We start from the raw sequence: 19,506 nt of genomic DNA, 5'->3' as shown, positions 1-19,506 counted from the left end.
ATTCAATTTTTTTTTGGGAATATGAATTGAAAAAGTAAAAAAAATAATAATAATTCCGACCTGCCGGATTCGAACCAGCGACCTAAGGATTGGCTGATGATTCCAACTACAGTCCTCCGCTCTGCCAACTGAGCTAAGGTCGGATGTTATTATTTTTTAAATTTTAATTTTATTTTAATAGATTCCTTTTTCTTTTCTTTTTTTTGTTTGTCCAACCAAATACTTTTACATTGCATAAAAGTACAGGAGCAAATATTTTTTCTAAGCATCATTTCGGTATAAAATTACAATTTGTTTCTGATTAAACTCTTTACCATCTGACATGGCATAATATGATCAGTTTTAGATATATCTTATGTGGTGTATCTGTTACAATAAAGACTTTTTTCTTTGTATTTCTATAACATGGTTCTTTATTATTTCAGGCATTTTATCATTTCGCACTTTTTTTTTTAGTTTTATGTAACAATATGTAGACAAACATGAAAGCAAAGTTTTATATTTTTATATACCGTTGGGGATGGTAAAATATAGTCACGGTTAAACATATAACACTTTGCTACTTTTAGATTTTCATACTATTAAATGCAGTGCAGTGTTCAAAATTATTATTGTAAAACACATGACAATAAAATACAATACTTAACCAGTGCCTTTTTTTTTGTACTTTATCTTTCTGTGGTTTATAAAATATGGCACGTAACTAGTTTTTGAATTATTGGTTTTCACGAAAAACTAAAATACAAACCAAAAGTGAAACCAAGTGTTTTATACTTTAATTAGTATAGGATGAGAAACTGCAAATGCACTATTCCATAGAAATTAAACCTTTATAATGTTTTCCTTTCATATAAAATATTCTGTAGAAATTTTTTGCTTGTCTTTTGCTTTTTTCCTTTTTCTGGTTACATGGTATTACAATGTAGCCGGCCAACATTACTAAAGTTACAAAAGCTATACACCTTATCCACAAATAAGAGAGGGGGGGGGAAAGAGAAGGGTTACAAAGTTACACTATAAATATGGCCTCACCTTTTATGGAGGAGATTGGTGCATGCAAAAAAAGAAAAAAGAAAAAAGAAGATGTGCTTCTTCATAAAGAAAAGACTCCTAAGAGGATGCAAGGAGGAGGAGGAGAAGAGAAAAAGAAGAGAGAAAGAGCGCGCGCGAGCGAAGAAGGAAGAGGCAAGAAAGGAGAAGGAGAAGGAAAAGAAGAGGAAGGATGAGAAGGAGAGAAGAGAGAAGGAAAGAGAGAGAAAGAAGCAAGAACAAGAGGAAAAGAAGAGGAGGATAGAGAAAGAAAAGAAGAAGAAAGAAGAGTTAAAAAAGAAGGAGAAGGAGCGAAAAGAGGAGCAGCAGAAGAAGAAGAAGAAGAAGAAGAAGAAGAGAAAATTGAAAAGTTGAAGCAACAAAACTCAATCTATTTACGCTTGTCGCCGCGTAGTAGTAGAACTTGTTACTTCTCTAGATCTTCTCCTTCCATAGTGATAGTAATAGAGCATGAATTGTTGTTGATGCAAAAGTTGCTCTTCCATGCATGTCTTCGTCGATTCTCTAACGATTAGTACCCCAAAAAAAAAAAAGAAAAAGATGGGAATAAATGTAAAGTTTCTACGATCTCTTTCTCGTTGAGAAGTTTACTGTTTTCCTCATAATTATTTGTACGCGAAAAATAAGGAATTGCTATTGACAAAACAGGCTCATTGGACTACTTTTGTAGTGTTAAGTTATCAATAAATCTTTAGAACATGCGATTTCAGATGATCAGTCATACTCATTGATGATTCTTTCCCATCATGCAACATTCCTAGTGATTTTTTACAATTTTCCATCTATTAATGGGATTAGTATGTTATGATGATTGGTCTAATAGGCCTCAACCTGGTGCAAACCAAAAGAATGTTGTAATCACCATGTAATGCTAATGCCATAAACACATGCCATTCGAGAAGTGATTCCTGTCGAAGCGTTGAAGCACGAAATCCCAGCTTCTGATTTTGTTAGCCGCTTTTGCTTTTCTGAGAATTATTCTACACAAAAGGCGCTACTACAGGCAACAGAAGCACAACCAAACAAGCCCTCAGAGTTCGGTCTCGCAGGAAATATACACACACACACACAGAGGAACAGCAAAAACCGAAAAAAGAAATCTCAAAGTTGATGCATAATCTGCAAGAGGCCAACAACTTTAAGATTAGCCATCACCTTTAGTTAGTAAGTGCGCAAGTGGCACTCATGTTTGCTACCCCACTCAATAATTCAACACAGCCACAAACTATCCAAACAAATTAACCCCCCCACCCTGCAACCAAAATCCATCATACAACAATTTCCCTTATATGTAGCTGCTGCTTCTGCTTTTGTTTTGTTCTTCTAACTCCTAGAAGTACAAAGGCCTCTTATTCATCTTGAGTATCTAAGCCCTGCACTTTTATCTTAGTTCCTCTTGTAGCAGCTCTTCATGTGTCTTCTTCTATAGATTTTCGAGCACAGGTTCTCACCGCATCGCCGACAGTGAGAAATATGTTATCTTGGCCTATGAGCTCCGTGAAGTTGGACAACCGCAGCTTCTCGATCACCACAGGCCCCGGATTTGCGAGAACAAGCTGAGGTAATTGTTTAAACATGATAAGACTCAACATCATAGATCACATATCATATATAGCACCATAATCATTTTTATCACCTGAACACCGCGCTTTTTGAGGGTCTTGAACAACTCCTCGAAGTTGTGGATGCCGCTCGTGTCGATGTCAGTCACGGCTGCAAAGAGACTCCAGTTAGTAGAACTAAAGATGCATCATTCAGGTATGTATAAATAAAGAGTCAGAAATTAAAAGCAGGGATGCATCATTTTGTTTCGTCCTCCTTACGCGACATCTCGACGATCAAGAAATTGATTCTGGGTAGGCTTTTCGTCTGCAATTGGTCTTCCTCGTCTCTCAACCATCTTAGGATTCTGAAAAGAAGATGATCAAGAGTTATTCACTCACATTAATTGGTACTGAGTTTTTTAAGATACTGCTGATTTTTATTTAGTTCAAATCCTCTTTCAATTCAGAAACTTCACAAAAATACAAAAACTATAAGATTGTATGGTGAATTTGTACCTCTCCTTAACATAATTGGAATTGGTGAAGTAGATAGCTGAATCAATTCTCACAATTAAAACTCCCGGAACTTTCGTCGCTTCCGGATACTGTTCAATATTTCTATATATGTTAGTTCTTGGAAGATTCCCAAGTAAAGCAGTTCTTGGCCTTGTTACTTGAAGAAGTATCTTAGCTAGTGATATTGCCACCTAGTAGAAAAATAACCAGCAAAATTAGTCTAATTCGAACAAAAAGTTTCGAAATCAAATTCAAAGGTGAAAATTGATTCTTACCGCAATTAGTAGTCCGATCTCGACAGATACAAAGACGACGCCAAAGAAAGCTCCCATGCAGGCGATGAAGTCCAATTTATCGACTTTCCAGATAAGAAATGCTGCTTCATAGTCGACTAAGCTGACGACCGCCGAAATGATAATAGAGGAAAGAATTGCATTTGGAGTATATTTGAATAGAGGGGTGATCAATAACAATGTGAGTAATACTACTAGTGACATAACCACATTGGAAACTGCTGTTGCGCACCCTGCCATGTAATTAACTGCCGAGCGCGAGAAAGAACCTGTGATTTAAAACCGACAAAAAAAAGACCCATAAAAATTGAATTCTCAAAAGAGTCTAGGTCTCTGAAGTTCGACTCTGATTTCAATTTCTCCTTCCTAGTTTCCAGTTTGACAATATACTACCGTGAATTTTCACCTCCATCGATTTCAATTTGTACTCAGATATTACAATTTTAACAACTAAAAATCCGCTCATGAATGAAGTGCTGATAAGGGAAATTTGATTACCCGTCGCTACGTAGCAAGAAGTCATCGAGCCGATTACATTCATGGTTCCTAGCGCGAGCATTTCCTTATTTCCATCTAATTGATAGTCCTTCATCGCAGCAAATGTTCTTCCGATTGCCACAGCTTCCTGATAAAAATACGCTGCGGTTAAATCGAGCGAACTAACTCAACCATCGGTAATAATTGGAATAACAAATTTTTATCTAAAGCATACCGTCAAGCCGATCATTCCAGCTAATACCCCAATTCTGAATCCTTTCGCAGTGTATGAACCCGTAAAGTAAATTTGATTAACTGATGAGGGGTTGATACCTTTCTTTATGTGCTTTACCTGCAATTAATACAGTAAAATTTATCTGAAAAAGTGCAGAAAAAAATAAATAAACATCATTTAACTCTAGTAAATGATTGGAAATGAGAGTTGATAGCTTACAATCTGAACGCCGTGCTTATCAGCACGAGTAATGTAAACAAAGAAGGTTGATATGATAACCGAGATAATTGGCGCGATCGCTGGTATCCAGAAAAGTTTCTTCCTCTTTTTGCCCTATTATTAATTTCAAATTGCAAGAAGTGTTAGAAATTTTTTTTTTTTTAAAAAAAAACCACACTATTTGAATATCTGAATACTTTCTATAAACCCCTCATAATAAAGCGGAAAAAACTCTTACAATGTACTTTGCGAAAAGAAGGAACGCCAAAAAGGATGCTCCTATCAGTATAGTTTCCCAATTCCACTGCAATTATAAGAAGAAAATATAAGTAATTACTGCTGCTACGTCGGTGTCGACAGAGAAGAAGAGTAGAAGGTGAGAATCTTACGCCGTGGTGAGCTGAGCTGAACACAGATCTCATTACAGAAACAATATCAGTTTTCTTGGTGAAATTTTGTATACCGAGAAATCCTTTTAGCTGCTGAAGCGCAATTGTAATTGCTGCTCCACCCATGAATCCGACAATGGCGGCATGAGATAGGAATTCTATTAGAAAACCCAACCTGAAATATTAATTCAGTAATCAAATGTTTTTTTGCAGATCCAAAAATTACTGAACATATATATAAGAATCAGAAACTCAGAACTGTGGCTTTACTAAAACTAAGAAACTCAACACCGAGGATGAAATTGAAACTGGTTTTGATCTTAGGAACTGAAAATTGTGATTGCATAACAAGAGTATAGGTGCCTACCTCAAAAACCCAAGTGCTGCTTGAGTTATACCAGCGAAAAAAGTCGCTGTAAATGCAAGACGAACGTACTCGTCCTTGTTCTTCACCGGATCGACCTCGTTCTGAAGAAGCGTCCCAAGCAAGAGAGACACAACTGCGACAGGTCCAATTGCGATATCTCTTGAGCTACCCATTATGGCATAAATCAGCGGTGGAACGAAACTCGAGTCTGCGACAATTAAAATCTCAAATTGTTTAAGAAATCATAGGATTTCATTTCCTGATTCTTTTTTTACTAAGTGCACTTCTGATAGAACTTACAGAGCCCATAATTCGGATCCAAATTGGCCAATTTCGCGTATCCGATATCCTATTTTGCGACATACACACAATGGTAGGACTTAAAGAGTTCACTCAAACAATTGAAACTTACTAATATGTGAATAATCTGTGTCGAATTATACTTACCTGAGGAATACACAAGCTTGCGATGGTTAATCCGGCGATCAGATCACCCTTAAACTTGCTCAAATTATAGTGCCTTCCCCACTCGAGGATCGGAAAGATGAACTGGAGGCCTAGTAAAAGTTTCTTTGATTTCGGTTGGTCCTTGTACGGGCGTAAGGGATCATCAGCGAAGAATGTTTCCTTGAATGTATCAGCGAACTCCGTGACGAAGTTCTTCTTCGGAGGGAATCCAACTTTGTAGACAGATTGGTTGCAATCAATTTCGCGGTAAGCGTTAGAAACGTTGGCGGCGCCCGTTTCCTTGTTCTCGACTTCGTCAGAAACGGAGCGGCCCATCGCTATCTCAATCTAAAATTGGATCAAACCAAATGTTTTTATCTTTCGAAACACGAATCTCTATTGAACTTTTGAGTACCAATCTCATTACAAACTTAACTACAAATCAAAAAGAAACTCAATAGAATGTTTGCTTCAATGAAGCCAATGCATTTCATGCATTAACTAAGGACTAGAACATCATTATATAGGATTGAATTCTATTCACGCGTGCGATGAATCTAGATCGTAATCACGACCATGTTCAAGGCCCGATGAAAAAGCATATTTTGTAGTGGATTATTCAAAGTTAGGATACCTCACTCTTTGACATGTTAGGAACGCCCTGAAGCCACTAAAAATATTTCACTTTCTCCGAGCAACATCTAATTAGGCTTTAGCAATTTTTAATCACATAATTAGCATTCAAACACATAGAAAAGATAAGGTATTATAATAGACATGCAATTATTGAAGATGCAAGAATTATACTTGGATGTTTGGTCACAAACAAAATGAGTTGTCGACGTCACGAAATAGGTCATTAACTCCTCAAATTGATACAAATTTGTTGAGTTGAATAGATATGATTAATATCAAAGTGGAAGGATCAAGCAGTCTCTCTATTCACCGCATATTTCCGAAAAGAAAAAAACAAGCACTTTTGATGGTTGTGGTGACATCTCCAAATGGAATCAATAAAAGAGTTAGCAAAAGTGCTTAAGAATATCATGATAACCCTTTCTGTTCTTTGTTATATGTTTCAAACTGTTCCCTAACTATTCAGAATATATATAAGATGCTGTATATGTTTAATAATCATAAATTTCAATTTACATTTTGTTCTTTTTATCACCATCCAACATGTTTATGTTTTCTGAAAAAGGAAAATAAGAAGAAATTCAATAGAAAAAAGTAAAATTTTTATATGTTGCAAGAATCAAACTGCACATGAATATATCCTAACTAATTAATTGGACTAATCATAGAAAAAATGCAAATTTATGTAACCATCTCTACATTTTAAGATAAGATAAGATAATTCCTCTGAGACCATCTCTACATTTTAACCACCAAAACAGGGGATAAAATATATAAAACAAATTATATCTACAAAATTGATTTAAGGAGAGAAAACCAACATTCATGCACCACAAGCTGAGTCTTTTTAAGATCAACTCTCTTAATTTTTTTAAAAAAATAATAAAAGCAAAACAAAATTAATCACAATACAAATCCAGTGAATTAGTTCAAATCATAGATTTGTATATATTATCTCATGATTCAGATGACTTAAAAAAAACTGAAAAAAAAAAGAAAAAATCTAAATTTGGACCACTTTTCTTATTAAAAACAAGAGGTGGAATCATTGGACAAGAGGAAAAAAAGAAAAAGAAAAAGAGATTTGTAAGTGCAAAATCTCACCTTTTAAAAGCCCAAAAAAGAGCTCAGCAAAAGAAGCTTGAAACCATCATTCATGGTTAATAATTGGAGCCCAGTTATTCTTCCCCCCCCCCCCCCCCCCCCNCCCCACCCCACCACCCCCGAAATTGCTTGCTATTTACAAAAAGGTCCTTTTCAGGTCCCTCCTAAAATTCTCCACACGAGTCAAAAAGAAACCCCATCATTAGAGAAAATCTCTTCGTACAAAGACGGAGGAGAAAAGTCTACAATTTTTAATTAAAAATATGAGAAAAATATGAGCTTTTTTTTAATATATAAATATAAATTAGCCACGGTGAGCGGAGGGGAACGAATTAGGAATCGGGACGAAAAGATGGGACAAGTGGAAAGGTCAAAAGTGTCCCTATTCAATGAACCAAGTTGGGGGGAACAAGAACGGGCTCGTGTGGAGTTTACGAGCGAACAAAAAACCGGGCCTTGGATTTGGTGTGTCTAAGACAAAGTCAACAGGTGGCAGTTATTGCGTGCACCCGGTGTATAAGTACGTCTCCTACACCCGTACTTTTATGAGAGAAGTTAATTTCATAATTCATACGTGTAGTGAATGACAAATATATCACTACAAAGTACAAAGTTCAACTTTCATATATTGTTTTCGGAAAAAATTTGATATTTTCAAATATGTTCTTCTGATTTATTATCGTTAGAGAATTATTTATATTTTTAATTTTGTCATCACAAATATATCCCTCCAACAGTCATAACAGTATGATGATATAAAGGGATAAATATGTGAAAAATTATCAAATTTAAGTATTTAGTTTATGGTTAACTAAATTTTTCTAACGGATTCTAACGGCAGGAACATATTAATTTGAAAATATCATAACGTTTGCAGAGACAATATATAAAAATTGAACTTTGTAGGAATATATTTATCATTCAGTATGTTTTCAGGAATCTGTATGAAATTAGCCATAAAATCGAAATCTATTTTATTTGATGAATTTTGTGACATATAAAAAGTTTATAAACCATAAAATTTCTCTATTTTAAAATATAAGGCACTTTTCAGATCAAGTGTGAAAAAGTTTGCTGAATTTAGAATAATACAAGTGATCGTCTTACTGACTAACAATAGATATTAAATTTCACAAAAGGAAATAGTTGAATAATTAAAAATAGGTATTGAATTTTTGGTAGTTAGACGGTAATTAAAAATATTTCCTGATTACTTTAAAAGATATGGCAAAAGTAGGATAGTTATTGTAGGCTACATTTCTTTTAATTTTGAAAAAGTAGGGTTACATTGCGTTCATGAACGGTAACTATCTTTTGGGTAACTTACTCTTCATGTTCCTCGATGTCAACTAATTAAAAGCTATAAAATTCAAATATTAATTTCTTACAAATGAGACAATGGTCATGTTTCTGAATTTTCGAACTATTTGATACTTCGATAATATATAAACAAACTTAACCTATGATATTTTATGCATGGATTATTTACATAATATTAGATTTTAATTGGAGAAAATTGATCCTTAAAAATTGAGATGTGATTTACACATGCACCAGTTGTTTCCTGGATCTGATCTACCACTGATAATGACAACTTATATTGCAATTTAGGAGGCTTATATTTTTCTTCGACGTGTGCGTGTGGGTCCACCCTAAACTCTAAAAACTTGGCCCCATAAAACCCTCAAACCTTCAATTTGCGTTCAAACTGTGGTCGGGTCTATGGACCGGGCTCAGGGGACAACTTTTCTGCGTAAAATTGTATGGAGGACCCTCAACTGTGGCCCATTTGAAACAAGCCCCCGACATTTTGAATAACACTCCCTTATGTTTTTTTTTTTCAATCGATTCGATTTGTGGTGCGCTTCTGAACAAAAAATTTAAGTGTCCATCGGTACGTGCCGTATCGTGTAAATAAGATATTGGTACGACACAGTCCCCGCGCCGATGACACAGCGTAAAATCCTCTATTTTTTAAATTAATAAGTAATTTTTTCAATAAAATTGAAAAAATTAATAAAAAATATATAATAAAAGTTAGAATATTTTGTTGCTAATGAAAATAAATATTTCATACTATTATGTGTCGGCATACATAAATTTTTATGATCGATATCGTACCGTGCCGAAAAATTTTCAGTACGATCTCGTGCCACGACACTTATATTCTCATTCTGAGCTGAATTTGTAAATCGTGGAAAAATTAACACGGTCAAAAGTAAGGAGTTGACAAGCGAGGGATGGATTTGGAAATGTTCTATAGTTGAGTGGTCTCTGTGCATTTTGACCTTGTTTAATGTACATGGATGCTGTGGCTACTACTGTGTGTGTGTCTCTTCAACATGGATGGTTCTGTGTGCATTAATTAAATGGTTTGTATTCATTGCTCCAGCTAATTAATTAAATGGTGGGGGGAGAATTTGCTTCTTTTGGAAATTCTCCAATTTAAGATTAAATAATTTCCTTCTATTTCAAGGTCAATATGATAGAAAACGCGTACATTAATTGATTTTCTTTTATTTAAAATTAATTTGATGAAAAATGATAGACATATCACGTACGCCTCAGAAAAAAAGTGTACATTTATTAGTATGGTACACCCTCCATTCTAGAATTTGAGAACGCTTTAAATGTTTAGTTTTTTTTAAAAAATTAATCATTGACTTAGAAAGGTGTAACATGTACACTCAAAATAGGATAGCACTGCTTTAATTTGATTTAGACTTAATTACATCCTACTGCACTATACTTAATTTAGTATTATTTTCAAGAGAAATGATTCGGTACTTTTTTTTAAAAAAAAATAAAAAAGATCTTAACCGTTGATTAATAGAGGGTAAAAATATAACTTTAATACTTAGCAGGTAAAAGGATTATTTTATTCAAGGTTAGTTTGGTAATTAAATAATACAATATTTAAAGAAACTTTTAATTGAGGTCCTAAATTTATGCATTAATTAGTACTAATTTAGGAAATTAATTGATTAACCAAATTTATGAAGTTATTAGGCATTAATTTAGGAATCTACTTTAAATGTTTTAGTGTTTCTCAAATTATGCATTAATTTAAATTATAGAAATTTTAGAAATAGTTTTATTTCTAAATACGATGAATTTAAATTTTAAAAATTAAATACTTAAAATTTAAAAGTGAAATTTAAATTAGAGGAATTTCATATTACTATTTAAAAACTAAATTTCTTACAAAGATTTAAAAATACAGTTTACTCGCATCAGTTTAAAACGTAATGCATAAAAACTTAGAGATAAGATTTTACAACTAGATTTCTTAGAGGAATTTTATATTACTATTTAAATTTTAAATTCAATGATTTAAAACTAGTTGGAACCGATTTGATTTGACTGATCAGACTTTGACTTATTCTATCAAGAAATCTGATTTTAACCTATTGAACCGAATAACATTAAACAATTTGGAACCGGTAAAGATAATAAATATTTTAAACAGAATAATAATTTAACTGTGTAGAGCTAATAAATATTTTAAATATAATTTTTAAATATAAAATAAAAATTAGAATTATTGGTGAGAAAAAAATAGTAGAATATTGAATCGAATCGACTAACAATCACAAAACTTATTTCCAAACTCGACGGATTTCAAAATATCATATCCAATTCAAAACTGATCAATTTTCGAACCCAAAATCAAACCTAAACTAGAAGACTGGAATTCAAACATTATTTTCTGTTTATCATATTTCAAATATTTATATAAAACTTAAATTTTTAAAATATAATTTGAAATAATATTAAAATTAAATTTAAAAGTGAAATTTAATTAGAGAAATTTATATTACTATTTAAAGTTTAAATTCAATGATCATATTGTCAAATTATTTGAAATTTTTCTTATATGAAATGCCAAATTATGAAAGGAAGATAGAGAGAGCAAAAGGAAACAAAGAAAAAAAGATTTTGAAAATATAGTAGATGTATAATGACTAAATGCTCATGTATTAAAAGACAAAATATCCTTGTTTTTGAGGTACCTGGTAACCGGTACTCTCCCAAAGTGACCTGCTATTGCAGGTCACAATTTTAAAAAAACTAAATCTGAGTCGTTGAATACGCGTGATATGAACGGTAATAAAAAAAAAAAAGTATAGAAGCATTACTCTATTTTCAATTGCTATATTATATAATTTATATTTAAAAATATTATTGTATTACGTACTGTATTTTAAGTTATTTTCTTTTCATTTTTTCCTTGTACTATCTTCTTTCTCGCTAAGTTCTCATATTAAAATCTTAACAACTTTATTGAGAGCCGCTTATCAAATATTAGGAAATATATAAAATAAATCTCTATGTTAGACTCATTGAGAGCTTTCTAATTATCAAGTAATTTTCAAATATTTTTTTCATTATTTTTATATATTTTATTGATTTTATGTCAATACGAGTTGAATATATACTCTGTCACACTTGTAATTAGTATTTTTAAACAACTTTCATCTAGCATTGTATATTTATTATTTACGGTGTAGGGATTAAGAAAATATATAGTTAAATAGTGTCTTTGAAATAAACTGATATAGTGTAGAAGGTGAAAATACCTGTAAAATGTTAAAAAAAAAATAATAATGTAATTAAGCCTTTAATATAATTGGAGCTTCTGCAGAAGCATTTTTAAACGCATATATATCAAAAGTTTTATTTTGAGCCTCGCCTTTTAAGTTTCGAAAGTTGATTTCTTAGTCAAGTTGATAACAAAACACACTAAACATATAGTTCTTGAGCACTTCGCTTGATCTTTAGTACAGAAGTTGTTTCAATTGTCAGACCAAATTGGTATAAAATTACTTTTATCGAATATGAATTTTCATGCATATATATTTCTATCCTTAAAATAGTACAAATTTCAAAGGTACTTAATAAACCCAAAGACTATTTCAAATAAAAGCAAAAACTCAGTATAAAGTCTTCAGATCTTCTCATTGACAAAACTCTATGCATAACTATGCTTAACAAAAATGCCAAACTTAGATTATTCTTCAAATGTAACAAAAGTCAAAAATGTAGACTTAGACCAACCATTGATATAACTTTGTGTCGGCATTGTCAAAATATAAAAAAGAATGTTATAAACACTATCCTAATCCATTAGGCCTCGCATGCTAAGAAACTTAAACCAGTGTAAACTTAAGTTCTGCTTAACCGACCGTCCCTAGAACAAGTGGTAAAGGATTTGGTGGTTGGTATCCGAGATCCCTAGTTCGAATTCTAATTAATTCACATTTCCAGCTTAATTTATTTCTAAATGAAATAAACGAAACGGGTAGTGTGCTACCTATCTCTCACAAAAATAAAAATAAAAATAAAAATAAAAATAAAAATAAAAAAAAAATCAAAAGCTTAAGCCCATAGGCAGAAAACCTCTAATGCTGTATATGGGCTAAGATTTTAAGATTTGGTTTGGTACTATGGTCTATCTGACACTATTAGATGAAATAGAGTCAGGGTGAACATAATATTATATACGGAAACAAATATAGATGCTGTATATGGGGCTAAGATTTTAAGATTTGGTTTGGTACTAGGGTCTATCTGACGCTATCAGATGAAATGGAGTCAGGGTATAAATATGTAGGGACATACTTTTGTGTTCTTCCGTAGGACCACAGAAAATATATCGTTATCGATTCATCGTGATATGCAGAACATAATATTATATACGGAAACAAATATAGTATTTTCTTATCGTACTTTCGCACGTAACGTAATTTCCCTATAGTCCCAAACGAAGTCCAATTTGTATTCGATATAAGACTAATGTTCTTTGATGGGTCTTAGAGAAATCATTAGATGATTTACAAAACTGGCCTGATCCGGTAAACCGGGCTCGGGCTTAAAATTAAGCAATAATTACGTATGCCTCCTTATAAGGCTATCAAGTAGTAATATATCCTTACAAAATTTAAGTTATCAGATTTATCTCTTTAAAAGTTTTTTCATATGCAAATATATTCTTCTGTTATTAAAATTTAGATAATCATGAGCTAAAAAAACCTAATCACAATTAGCTAAAGGTTAAAATAAACTTTTTGCCTCTTATATATATAATTTTTATTCTAATATCGAGCCATGTCATCTTTCTCACATTTTTCTTTTTATCCATGAAAACAACGAGACCTATGGCAGCAGCAACATTGAAGACGAGACCCTTGGTTACAACAAAATGAGGCACACTGCACGTGCAGCGACGAAGGCGAGGAGAGAGAGAGAAATAAAAATAGTTTTTGCATAAACAAATTTGTAAGGCCAAAATGGTTATTTTATATACCCACCATTAAAAATTTATTAACGGATCGGTGGGAAATGGGCCCATAAAATGACCAGTCCAGCCCAGCTCGAAATTTGATAAGGTATTGATCCAATAAAAAGTATCGGATCCGGATCTGATCTCATTCCCTTATCGGATCAGCAACGATTCGCATGCAATCTCGGCCGTGCATTTTTTTAACGGGTAGGATAATATCATCACGAAAATAAACGGCTGGATCGGCACCAGCACAGTAGATTGGTTCGGATGATAGTGCTCCTCCTAATACCCGTACCAAAACCCGAATAAGTGTTATGCGATCTCTCTCTCTCTCTCTCTCTCTCTCTCTCTCTCACAAACACTGAAACACACACACACACACACGGGCGCTGTTCGAGGCTCTTCCGATAGAGGAGCGCGGCGAAACCCTAGATCGTGAGTGCGATTATTTCTCCTGTTTAATTCGACAATTTTTTTTGGAGATTTTCTTACAATTTCCTTCCTCATTCTCTAATCCTTCTTCGCGCCTTTCTAATCCAACTTTTTGGTTGTTTTTTTACTTTTTTTGTTTTTTTTTTTCCCCAGGGGAGATGCGTGTTTCGGTGATTTGGCCGTAATCGTTGTAGGGATACTTCGAAGTGTTCTCGGAGTGGATTTGATCGAGGTACCCTCTAATGCCTATTTTGTGTTCTCGAATTAGGGTTTTCGTTTCGACTCTGCTCTGATCTCTAAATCTCTTGCCCTTACTTGGTTATTGAAGCAGATTGTTTGGTGAGTTCTCTGGAATGATATTGTATAGTTAAGATGAGATTTTTGAGCTTGCATTAGGGGATTTTTTTTTTTTTTTTTTGAGTGCTTAATCTGCATGTATTTGAGAGCTAGGCTTTGGACTGTTTGATTGTTGTAAAAGTATTTTGCTTTAAGTAATTCATATGCTAATCATTTATGATTTATTAGATCAGAGTTATTATCCATCTATAAAGGTTTAGATTCATATGGTGTTTTGCGATGTATTACTTACATTTTCGCTTTAATCTAAAAATTTGTGCTTAGTTGAAGCAATGTTGGAAATGGCCATTTTTTTCTCCCTTTTTTCATTTACTATTTTTCTCTTTTATAGATATTTAAATATGCGTGGGAGCATTATTATTACTTATCTCATGCATTACATTTGCACTACCTGAAAATTTTCATATGATTACTAAGGTCGAACTACGGGCAACTGGACAGGATGTCGTCGCCATACCCTGTGCTCAACAACAAGCCAATCGATCAATGGAAGGTTACCGAGTTAAAGGAGGAGCTGAGGAGAAGGAAATTGCCAATAAAGGGCTTGAAAGATGATCTGATCAGGCGGCTGGATGAAGCGCTTCGTATCGAGGCAGCACCAACAGAAGAAGAAGAAGAAGAAGAAATGGATAATGGGGTTAACCTTAATTCAGATCCCCAGGATTATGTTGAGAAGGAAGAAGCACAGCTGGTGGTGAAAGATCATACAGAGGTTGTTCCTGATAAAGTTGTTGAAATAGATGGAGGTGCAAAAACAGATGGCACTGTTGAGAGCACGTCAGAAGTCAAGGAAGAAATCAAATTTGAAGATGCAAATACGGTGCCTCCTACGGAACCGGACGCAACAGCCGAGATCACTTCAGAAGTCAAGGAAGAAATCAAATTTGAAGATGCAAATATGGTGCCTCCTACAGAACCGGACTTAGCAGCCGAGAGCACTTCAGAAGTCAAGGAAGAAATCAAATTTGAAGATGCCAATATGGTGTCTCCTACAGAACCGGATGCAGCAGCCGAGAGTACCCCAGAAGTCAAAGAAATCAAATTTGAAGATCCAAATTTAGCGCCTGCTACAGAACCAGCAATAGAGAGCAGTTCAGATGTCAAAGGAGAAATCAAATTTGAAGATAGTTATACCAGGCCTTATACAGAACCAGATGCGTCAGTTGCGGAAAAAGCAGTTGAGGAAATGGAGGTTGAGTCAAATATCTTGCAAGAAACTACAACTAATATTGCAACCGACAATTATGATTCTGCTGGCCAGGGTTCAAACTTTGATGACGAGCGCGAGCATACTGATCCCGCCAATGAGGATAGCAAGCCCATCGCCACTGAACCAAACAATCAGGTATCTGAGGTTAGCCCAGACTTAGGGTCTATAGTAAAGTGTGAGTCAATTTCTACTGAATCTATGTCAATTACTGAAAAGAATAATAATCTTAAGGGTAATTTGAATGCTGATAACTTTGATTTAGAGCTAGATGTTGTTAAGCCGGAGATGGTGCAACAGCCATCGTCCAGCATTCCTCCTCCCTTAGATGGCGATTTACATCCAAAGGATGGTGGTGATGACAAAGAGCCTGTTAAGGAACAGGCCTCTTTGGAAGAAATAGATTACAAATGTACTGCTACCACTAATGTGGAGTCTAGCAAGAAAGATGATAGTGCTGATGGAGGTTCTCCAGAGAAATTAAACCTAGACAGGAGCTCAAGTGAGGAGTCAATGGAGGAGGATGTGACCGAAAATAAGAATGTCATCGAGTCCAATATTAAGTGTATGGAAGAAAAGAGAGAGGAGCATGATGTGAAGGATGAGGTCCTGCCTGATGCTGGCATCAGCAGGCCATCGTCTGTCAAGAATGATGTTGTTGAAGAGAGGAAACCTAGAGTGGAAGCTTCTATCGAAAAGAGGAAACTTGAAGGTACATCTTTAGCTCTGCAAATGGATATATCTTCTGTATATGTCATCAGTGCCTTCTTTTCTTTTCCTTCTCCTAATTTTGTCTACAAATTCATTTTTTGGCTGATTTTTTGATAATGTTATGCAGCATTAATGACTTCCTTATGCCCAGCTTTTTCCGGGCAACATCTTAAAGTTACTACAGCTAGACGATTTCGTTTGTTTCCTATGTTTATTTATCTATACGAATTTTGTCTAGAAATGTAAGGGATCATTCACTAGTGATCTATAAATATGAAAAAGACGGACACAAACAGGCAGATCTTATTATTTCACTGATCCTGATGACTGTATCTAACCATCATCGATACTTGGATTGATGTTAAGTATTCAATCAATCACATAACAGCAAAACTTTTGTACCTGAAGGAGCGTATGGGGCTGCATAGTCCCACAATATTATGTTGCATATTTTCCATAATAATCATCTTTTCCCAAATTCTTGTTTTCCATAATAATCATCTCTCTCCAATTTCTACTCGCCTCTGCCACTCTATTGTTGGTGTTGGCGCACAACTGTAACGGTGGTTGCTGCTAACATTATGACTTGTAATTGCATTTTTATATTACATTACACTTGCAATTTGATCAGGCATTCATGTCTTATTTTTGCATAATTCAGCTTGAGGAAATTTTATTGCCCAACTATTAAATGAATGTTCAAATTTCAGAAGGTGCTGGGACTAATGAGACTGTCAAGCGGCAGCGAAGATGGAACTCTGACAATGTCAAAGTTTCAGAGGGAAAGGCACCTAATCTCAGTGTTTCTAATGCACTTGATGAGGCATCTATACCTACCATCAAACGCACTTTTACCAGATCTGACTCTGCAATCAGTGAGGATTCACCAAAGGAGCGCATTGGTGAGCCTTTGCAAGATTCATGTTCTAGATTTCCTTTTCTTTTTTATAACAATGTTTAAGTGAGCAGTCATCTCTGACACACTGCAGTACCGCCATCTCTGAAGCCTCCTACAACTTCCCTGAGAATCGATCGTTTTGTGCGCCCCTTTACTTTGAGAGCAGTGCAGGAGCTGCTAGCAAAAACTGGATCTGTTTGTAGTTTCTGGATGGATCATATCAAGACCCACTGCTATGTGACAGTATGGTTCTCTTAACATCTGACGTTTGTTTCCTGTGATATGCAGACTCACCTTTTTTGCTGTAATTCAGTCTTTAAGTTCACACTGTTGTAGTGCTATTAAAAGATAATTTCATTTGTCCTACCTTAAAGTGGTAAATAAGAGGACTAGTGATGAGCTGTTTGGCATTTCTTTTGATAAGGCTTGGAAATATCTCCAGAGACCCCCTTTTTTCTGTTCCTATACCCCACCACACCCCACCCCACCCCACCCCACCCCACCCAACTCCTTTGTTGGGTTTTTTTTCTTTTTTTTTCTTGGGGCAAGAGGGGTGAGGGGGGTTATATTCAAAGTGCATGCCTGAATGAACTTTACGAGCGAATATCTTGCACATCCTTCTCTAGTTTCCTACGGATGGCTGAAGATTAGAAGATTTGAGAGAATGTCTAGAGGAAAGTTTTCTGAATAATGTTGTTTTATGTTCTACAGTAATATTTGTTGCTATATATGTGATTGCAGTTACAAGTCCCCATGCAATTGGCCATGCCATTGTTTCCTTTTGTGGTAGAAGTACTGAGATCACTTACTGTCTAAAACTTCTTTTTCTCTTCTATAGTACTCATCAGCGGAGGAAGCAATAGCCACTCGTAACGCTGTGTACAATCTTCAGTGGCCCCCCAACGGCGGAAACCATCTGATAGCTGAGTTTGTGGACCCGCAGGATGTAAAGCTTCGGGTGGAAGCCCCTCCGCAATCTCCAGCACCCATAACTCCCACCCAAACAACACCAAGAGCCGCTCCCTTTCAACAAGCCCAAGCCAGTAACCAAACTTTTCCTTCCCGAACTACCCCCAGGCAGCAGCAGCAACAGCAGCAGCTACCTCCGCCTCCCATTCCTGCGCCGCCACCTCTTTCTGACCCGCCTTTCCCTAGAGAAAGACTCCCACCTCCTCCCCCTATGAAAAAGCCCGAACCTCCTGTGCTGACTCTTGATGATCTGTTTAAGAAGACGAAGGCTGCGCCAAGGATTTACTACTTACCTTTGTCGGAAGAGCAGGTGGCGGCTAAACTAGCTGCTCAAGGGAGAGGCGCTAAGGAGTAATCTACCCTTCCTTCTTTCAGTCTGTCGTCAAAATAGTTCGTCCGTGGGTGTGTATACTATATCCTTTTTTCCTCCCTCTTTATGTGTTACACTTTTGTAAGAAAATTTTGGGGATGACGCCGGCGATTGGTTTTGCAGGGTCTTTGAGGCAGCAGTTTTCCGACGGGAGATTGTTTGATTTCTCTTCTCATGTGACTTTCGGTTCCAAATGCATCCGTGGTTTTGGAGCCACGTATTGTGGTCAATGGTTGAATTGTATGTGGACAATATAATGCAGGAGCTTGTTAGGTTTTTAGCTAAGCATGAACAAAAGTTAAAACTTGTATTCTCCATATTCAAGTTTGAAAGTTCAAAAAGCTTCTTTACAAATTCCTAATGTGTTAGTTTGATGGATGCTTAGCTGCTGTTTTGTGAGTTGAGCAGTGGATGAACAGCAATGCCGTGGCGGAAATCGATTAGTGGGATAGGATGTTTAACTGGGTGGTGGCTTGCTCGATGAATAAGGGTTTAGGCTTATCCGAACAAATTATTTGCAACAAGGAAACTTAACGTTGAAGGCTGTGGTTATGATGAAGACGAAGAGTTTTGAAGATTTCGATGGTCTAAGCTGTTGCACTTTATCAAGGCTTTGTGTGAGAAACGACGATAAGAAAATATAATTATTATACTAATTATTATACTCTCGCTGAGAGATTGAAAAGCTATGTTTTTCTTCCGACTCATTTTAGTCGCAAAGCTATGTTTCTGCCCTGACCTCTTAATCCAACAGTGTCAGGTGATAGTATTAGATGGTTTTCAATACCAAAGAGATTAACAGAGGATTAACAAGTAGATCATTTTTGGCAAGAAGAGCCGAGCCTAAGCCCATCCCCTTACCCAAACTAAGTGACCATACAATCCAACAGTAAAAAAACCATGCCCGTTAAAACTATATATTCTTAAATACATTTGCCGCTGCTGTCACATAGTCTAAAGAGAAACGCATGCAACGGTACGGGAAATGGTCCAAAACTG

At 35.2% G+C, this 19,506-nt stretch overlaps 2 protein-coding genes and 1 non-coding gene across 6 annotated transcripts; 1 reads left to right on the top strand and 2 right to left on the bottom strand.

Annotated features, from left to right (window-relative positions):
* On the bottom strand, window positions 55–143 carry TRNAY-GUA. The gene is given in 2 exon segments: window positions 55–90; window positions 107–143. It is a non-coding gene; the product is annotated as a tRNA-Tyr (tRNA).
* On the bottom strand, window positions 2,135–7,361 carry LOC109718860 (sulfate transporter 1.2-like). The gene is made up of 14 exons (XM_020245310.1): window positions 7,278–7,361; window positions 5,538–5,885; window positions 5,391–5,439; window positions 5,091–5,298; window positions 4,724–4,898; window positions 4,573–4,638; window positions 4,335–4,448; window positions 4,116–4,232; window positions 3,902–4,028; window positions 3,386–3,672; window positions 3,111–3,301; window positions 2,874–2,959; window positions 2,687–2,763; window positions 2,135–2,606 (listed from the first exon to the last, which is right to left on the bottom strand). Exons 2-14 carry the CDS (start codon window positions 5,871–5,873, stop codon window positions 2,460–2,462), a joined length of 1,980 nt encoding a protein of 659 aa, XP_020100899.1. The 5' UTR covers window positions 5,874–5,885; window positions 7,278–7,361; the 3' UTR covers window positions 2,135–2,459.
* On the top strand, window positions 13,892–18,864 carry LOC109712271 (apoptotic chromatin condensation inducer in the nucleus-like). Of its 4 annotated transcripts, XM_020235765.1 has the most exons (8): window positions 13,892–13,998; window positions 14,149–14,227; window positions 14,770–15,544; window positions 15,614–16,271; window positions 16,981–17,172; window positions 17,260–17,411; window positions 18,007–18,539; window positions 18,631–18,864. In XM_020235765.1, exons 3-7 carry the CDS (start codon window positions 14,795–14,797, stop codon window positions 18,490–18,492), a joined length of 2,238 nt encoding a protein of 745 aa, XP_020091354.1. In that variant the 5' UTR covers window positions 13,892–13,998; window positions 14,149–14,227; window positions 14,770–14,794; the 3' UTR covers window positions 18,493–18,539; window positions 18,631–18,864. The 4 variants fall into 4 exon arrangements, with proteins under 4 accessions (XP_020091354.1, XP_020091338.1, XP_020091346.1 ...); XM_020235749.1 differs by having other exon boundaries at window positions 14,794–16,271; XM_020235757.1 differs by having other exon boundaries at window positions 14,770–16,271; window positions 16,984–17,172.

This window comes from Ananas comosus, linkage group 1 (genome assembly GCF_001540865.1).
Source record: "Ananas comosus cultivar F153 linkage group 1, ASM154086v1, whole genome shotgun sequence".
NCBI lineage: Eukaryota > Viridiplantae > Streptophyta > Magnoliopsida > Poales > Bromeliaceae > Ananas > Ananas comosus.
Note: the sequence above shows the minus strand (reverse complement) of the source record. Positions and strands in the feature narration are given on the sequence as shown.

What these genes read in the sequence shown, in the direction of transcription:
- LOC109718860 (XM_020245310.1), bottom strand. Translation starts at nt 5,873, where the DNA reads ATGGGCCGCTCCGTTTCTGACGAAGTCGAGAACAAGGAAACGGGCGCC. An exon ending in GGATCCGAATTATGGGCTCT is followed by an intron (nt 5,299 to 5,390) that starts GTAAGTTCTATC and finishes TAATTGTCGCAG; the next exon opens with ACTCGAGTTTCGTTCCACCG. An exon ending in AGATCGGACTACTAATTGCG is followed by an intron (nt 3,302 to 3,385) that starts GTAAGAATCAAT and finishes TTTTTCTACTAG; the next exon opens with GTGGCAATATCACTAGCTAA.
- LOC109712271 (XM_020235749.1), top strand. Translation starts at nt 14,795, where the DNA reads ATGTCGTCGCCATACCCTGTGCTCAACAACAAGCCAATCGATCAATGG. An exon ending in CGAAAAGAGGAAACTTGAAG is followed by an intron (nt 16,272 to 16,980) that starts GTACATCTTTAG and finishes TTCAAATTTCAG; the next exon opens with AAGGTGCTGGGACTAATGAG. An exon ending in AGACCCACTGCTATGTGACA is followed by an intron (nt 17,412 to 18,006) that starts GTATGGTTCTCT and finishes TCTCTTCTATAG; the next exon opens with TACTCATCAGCGGAGGAAGC.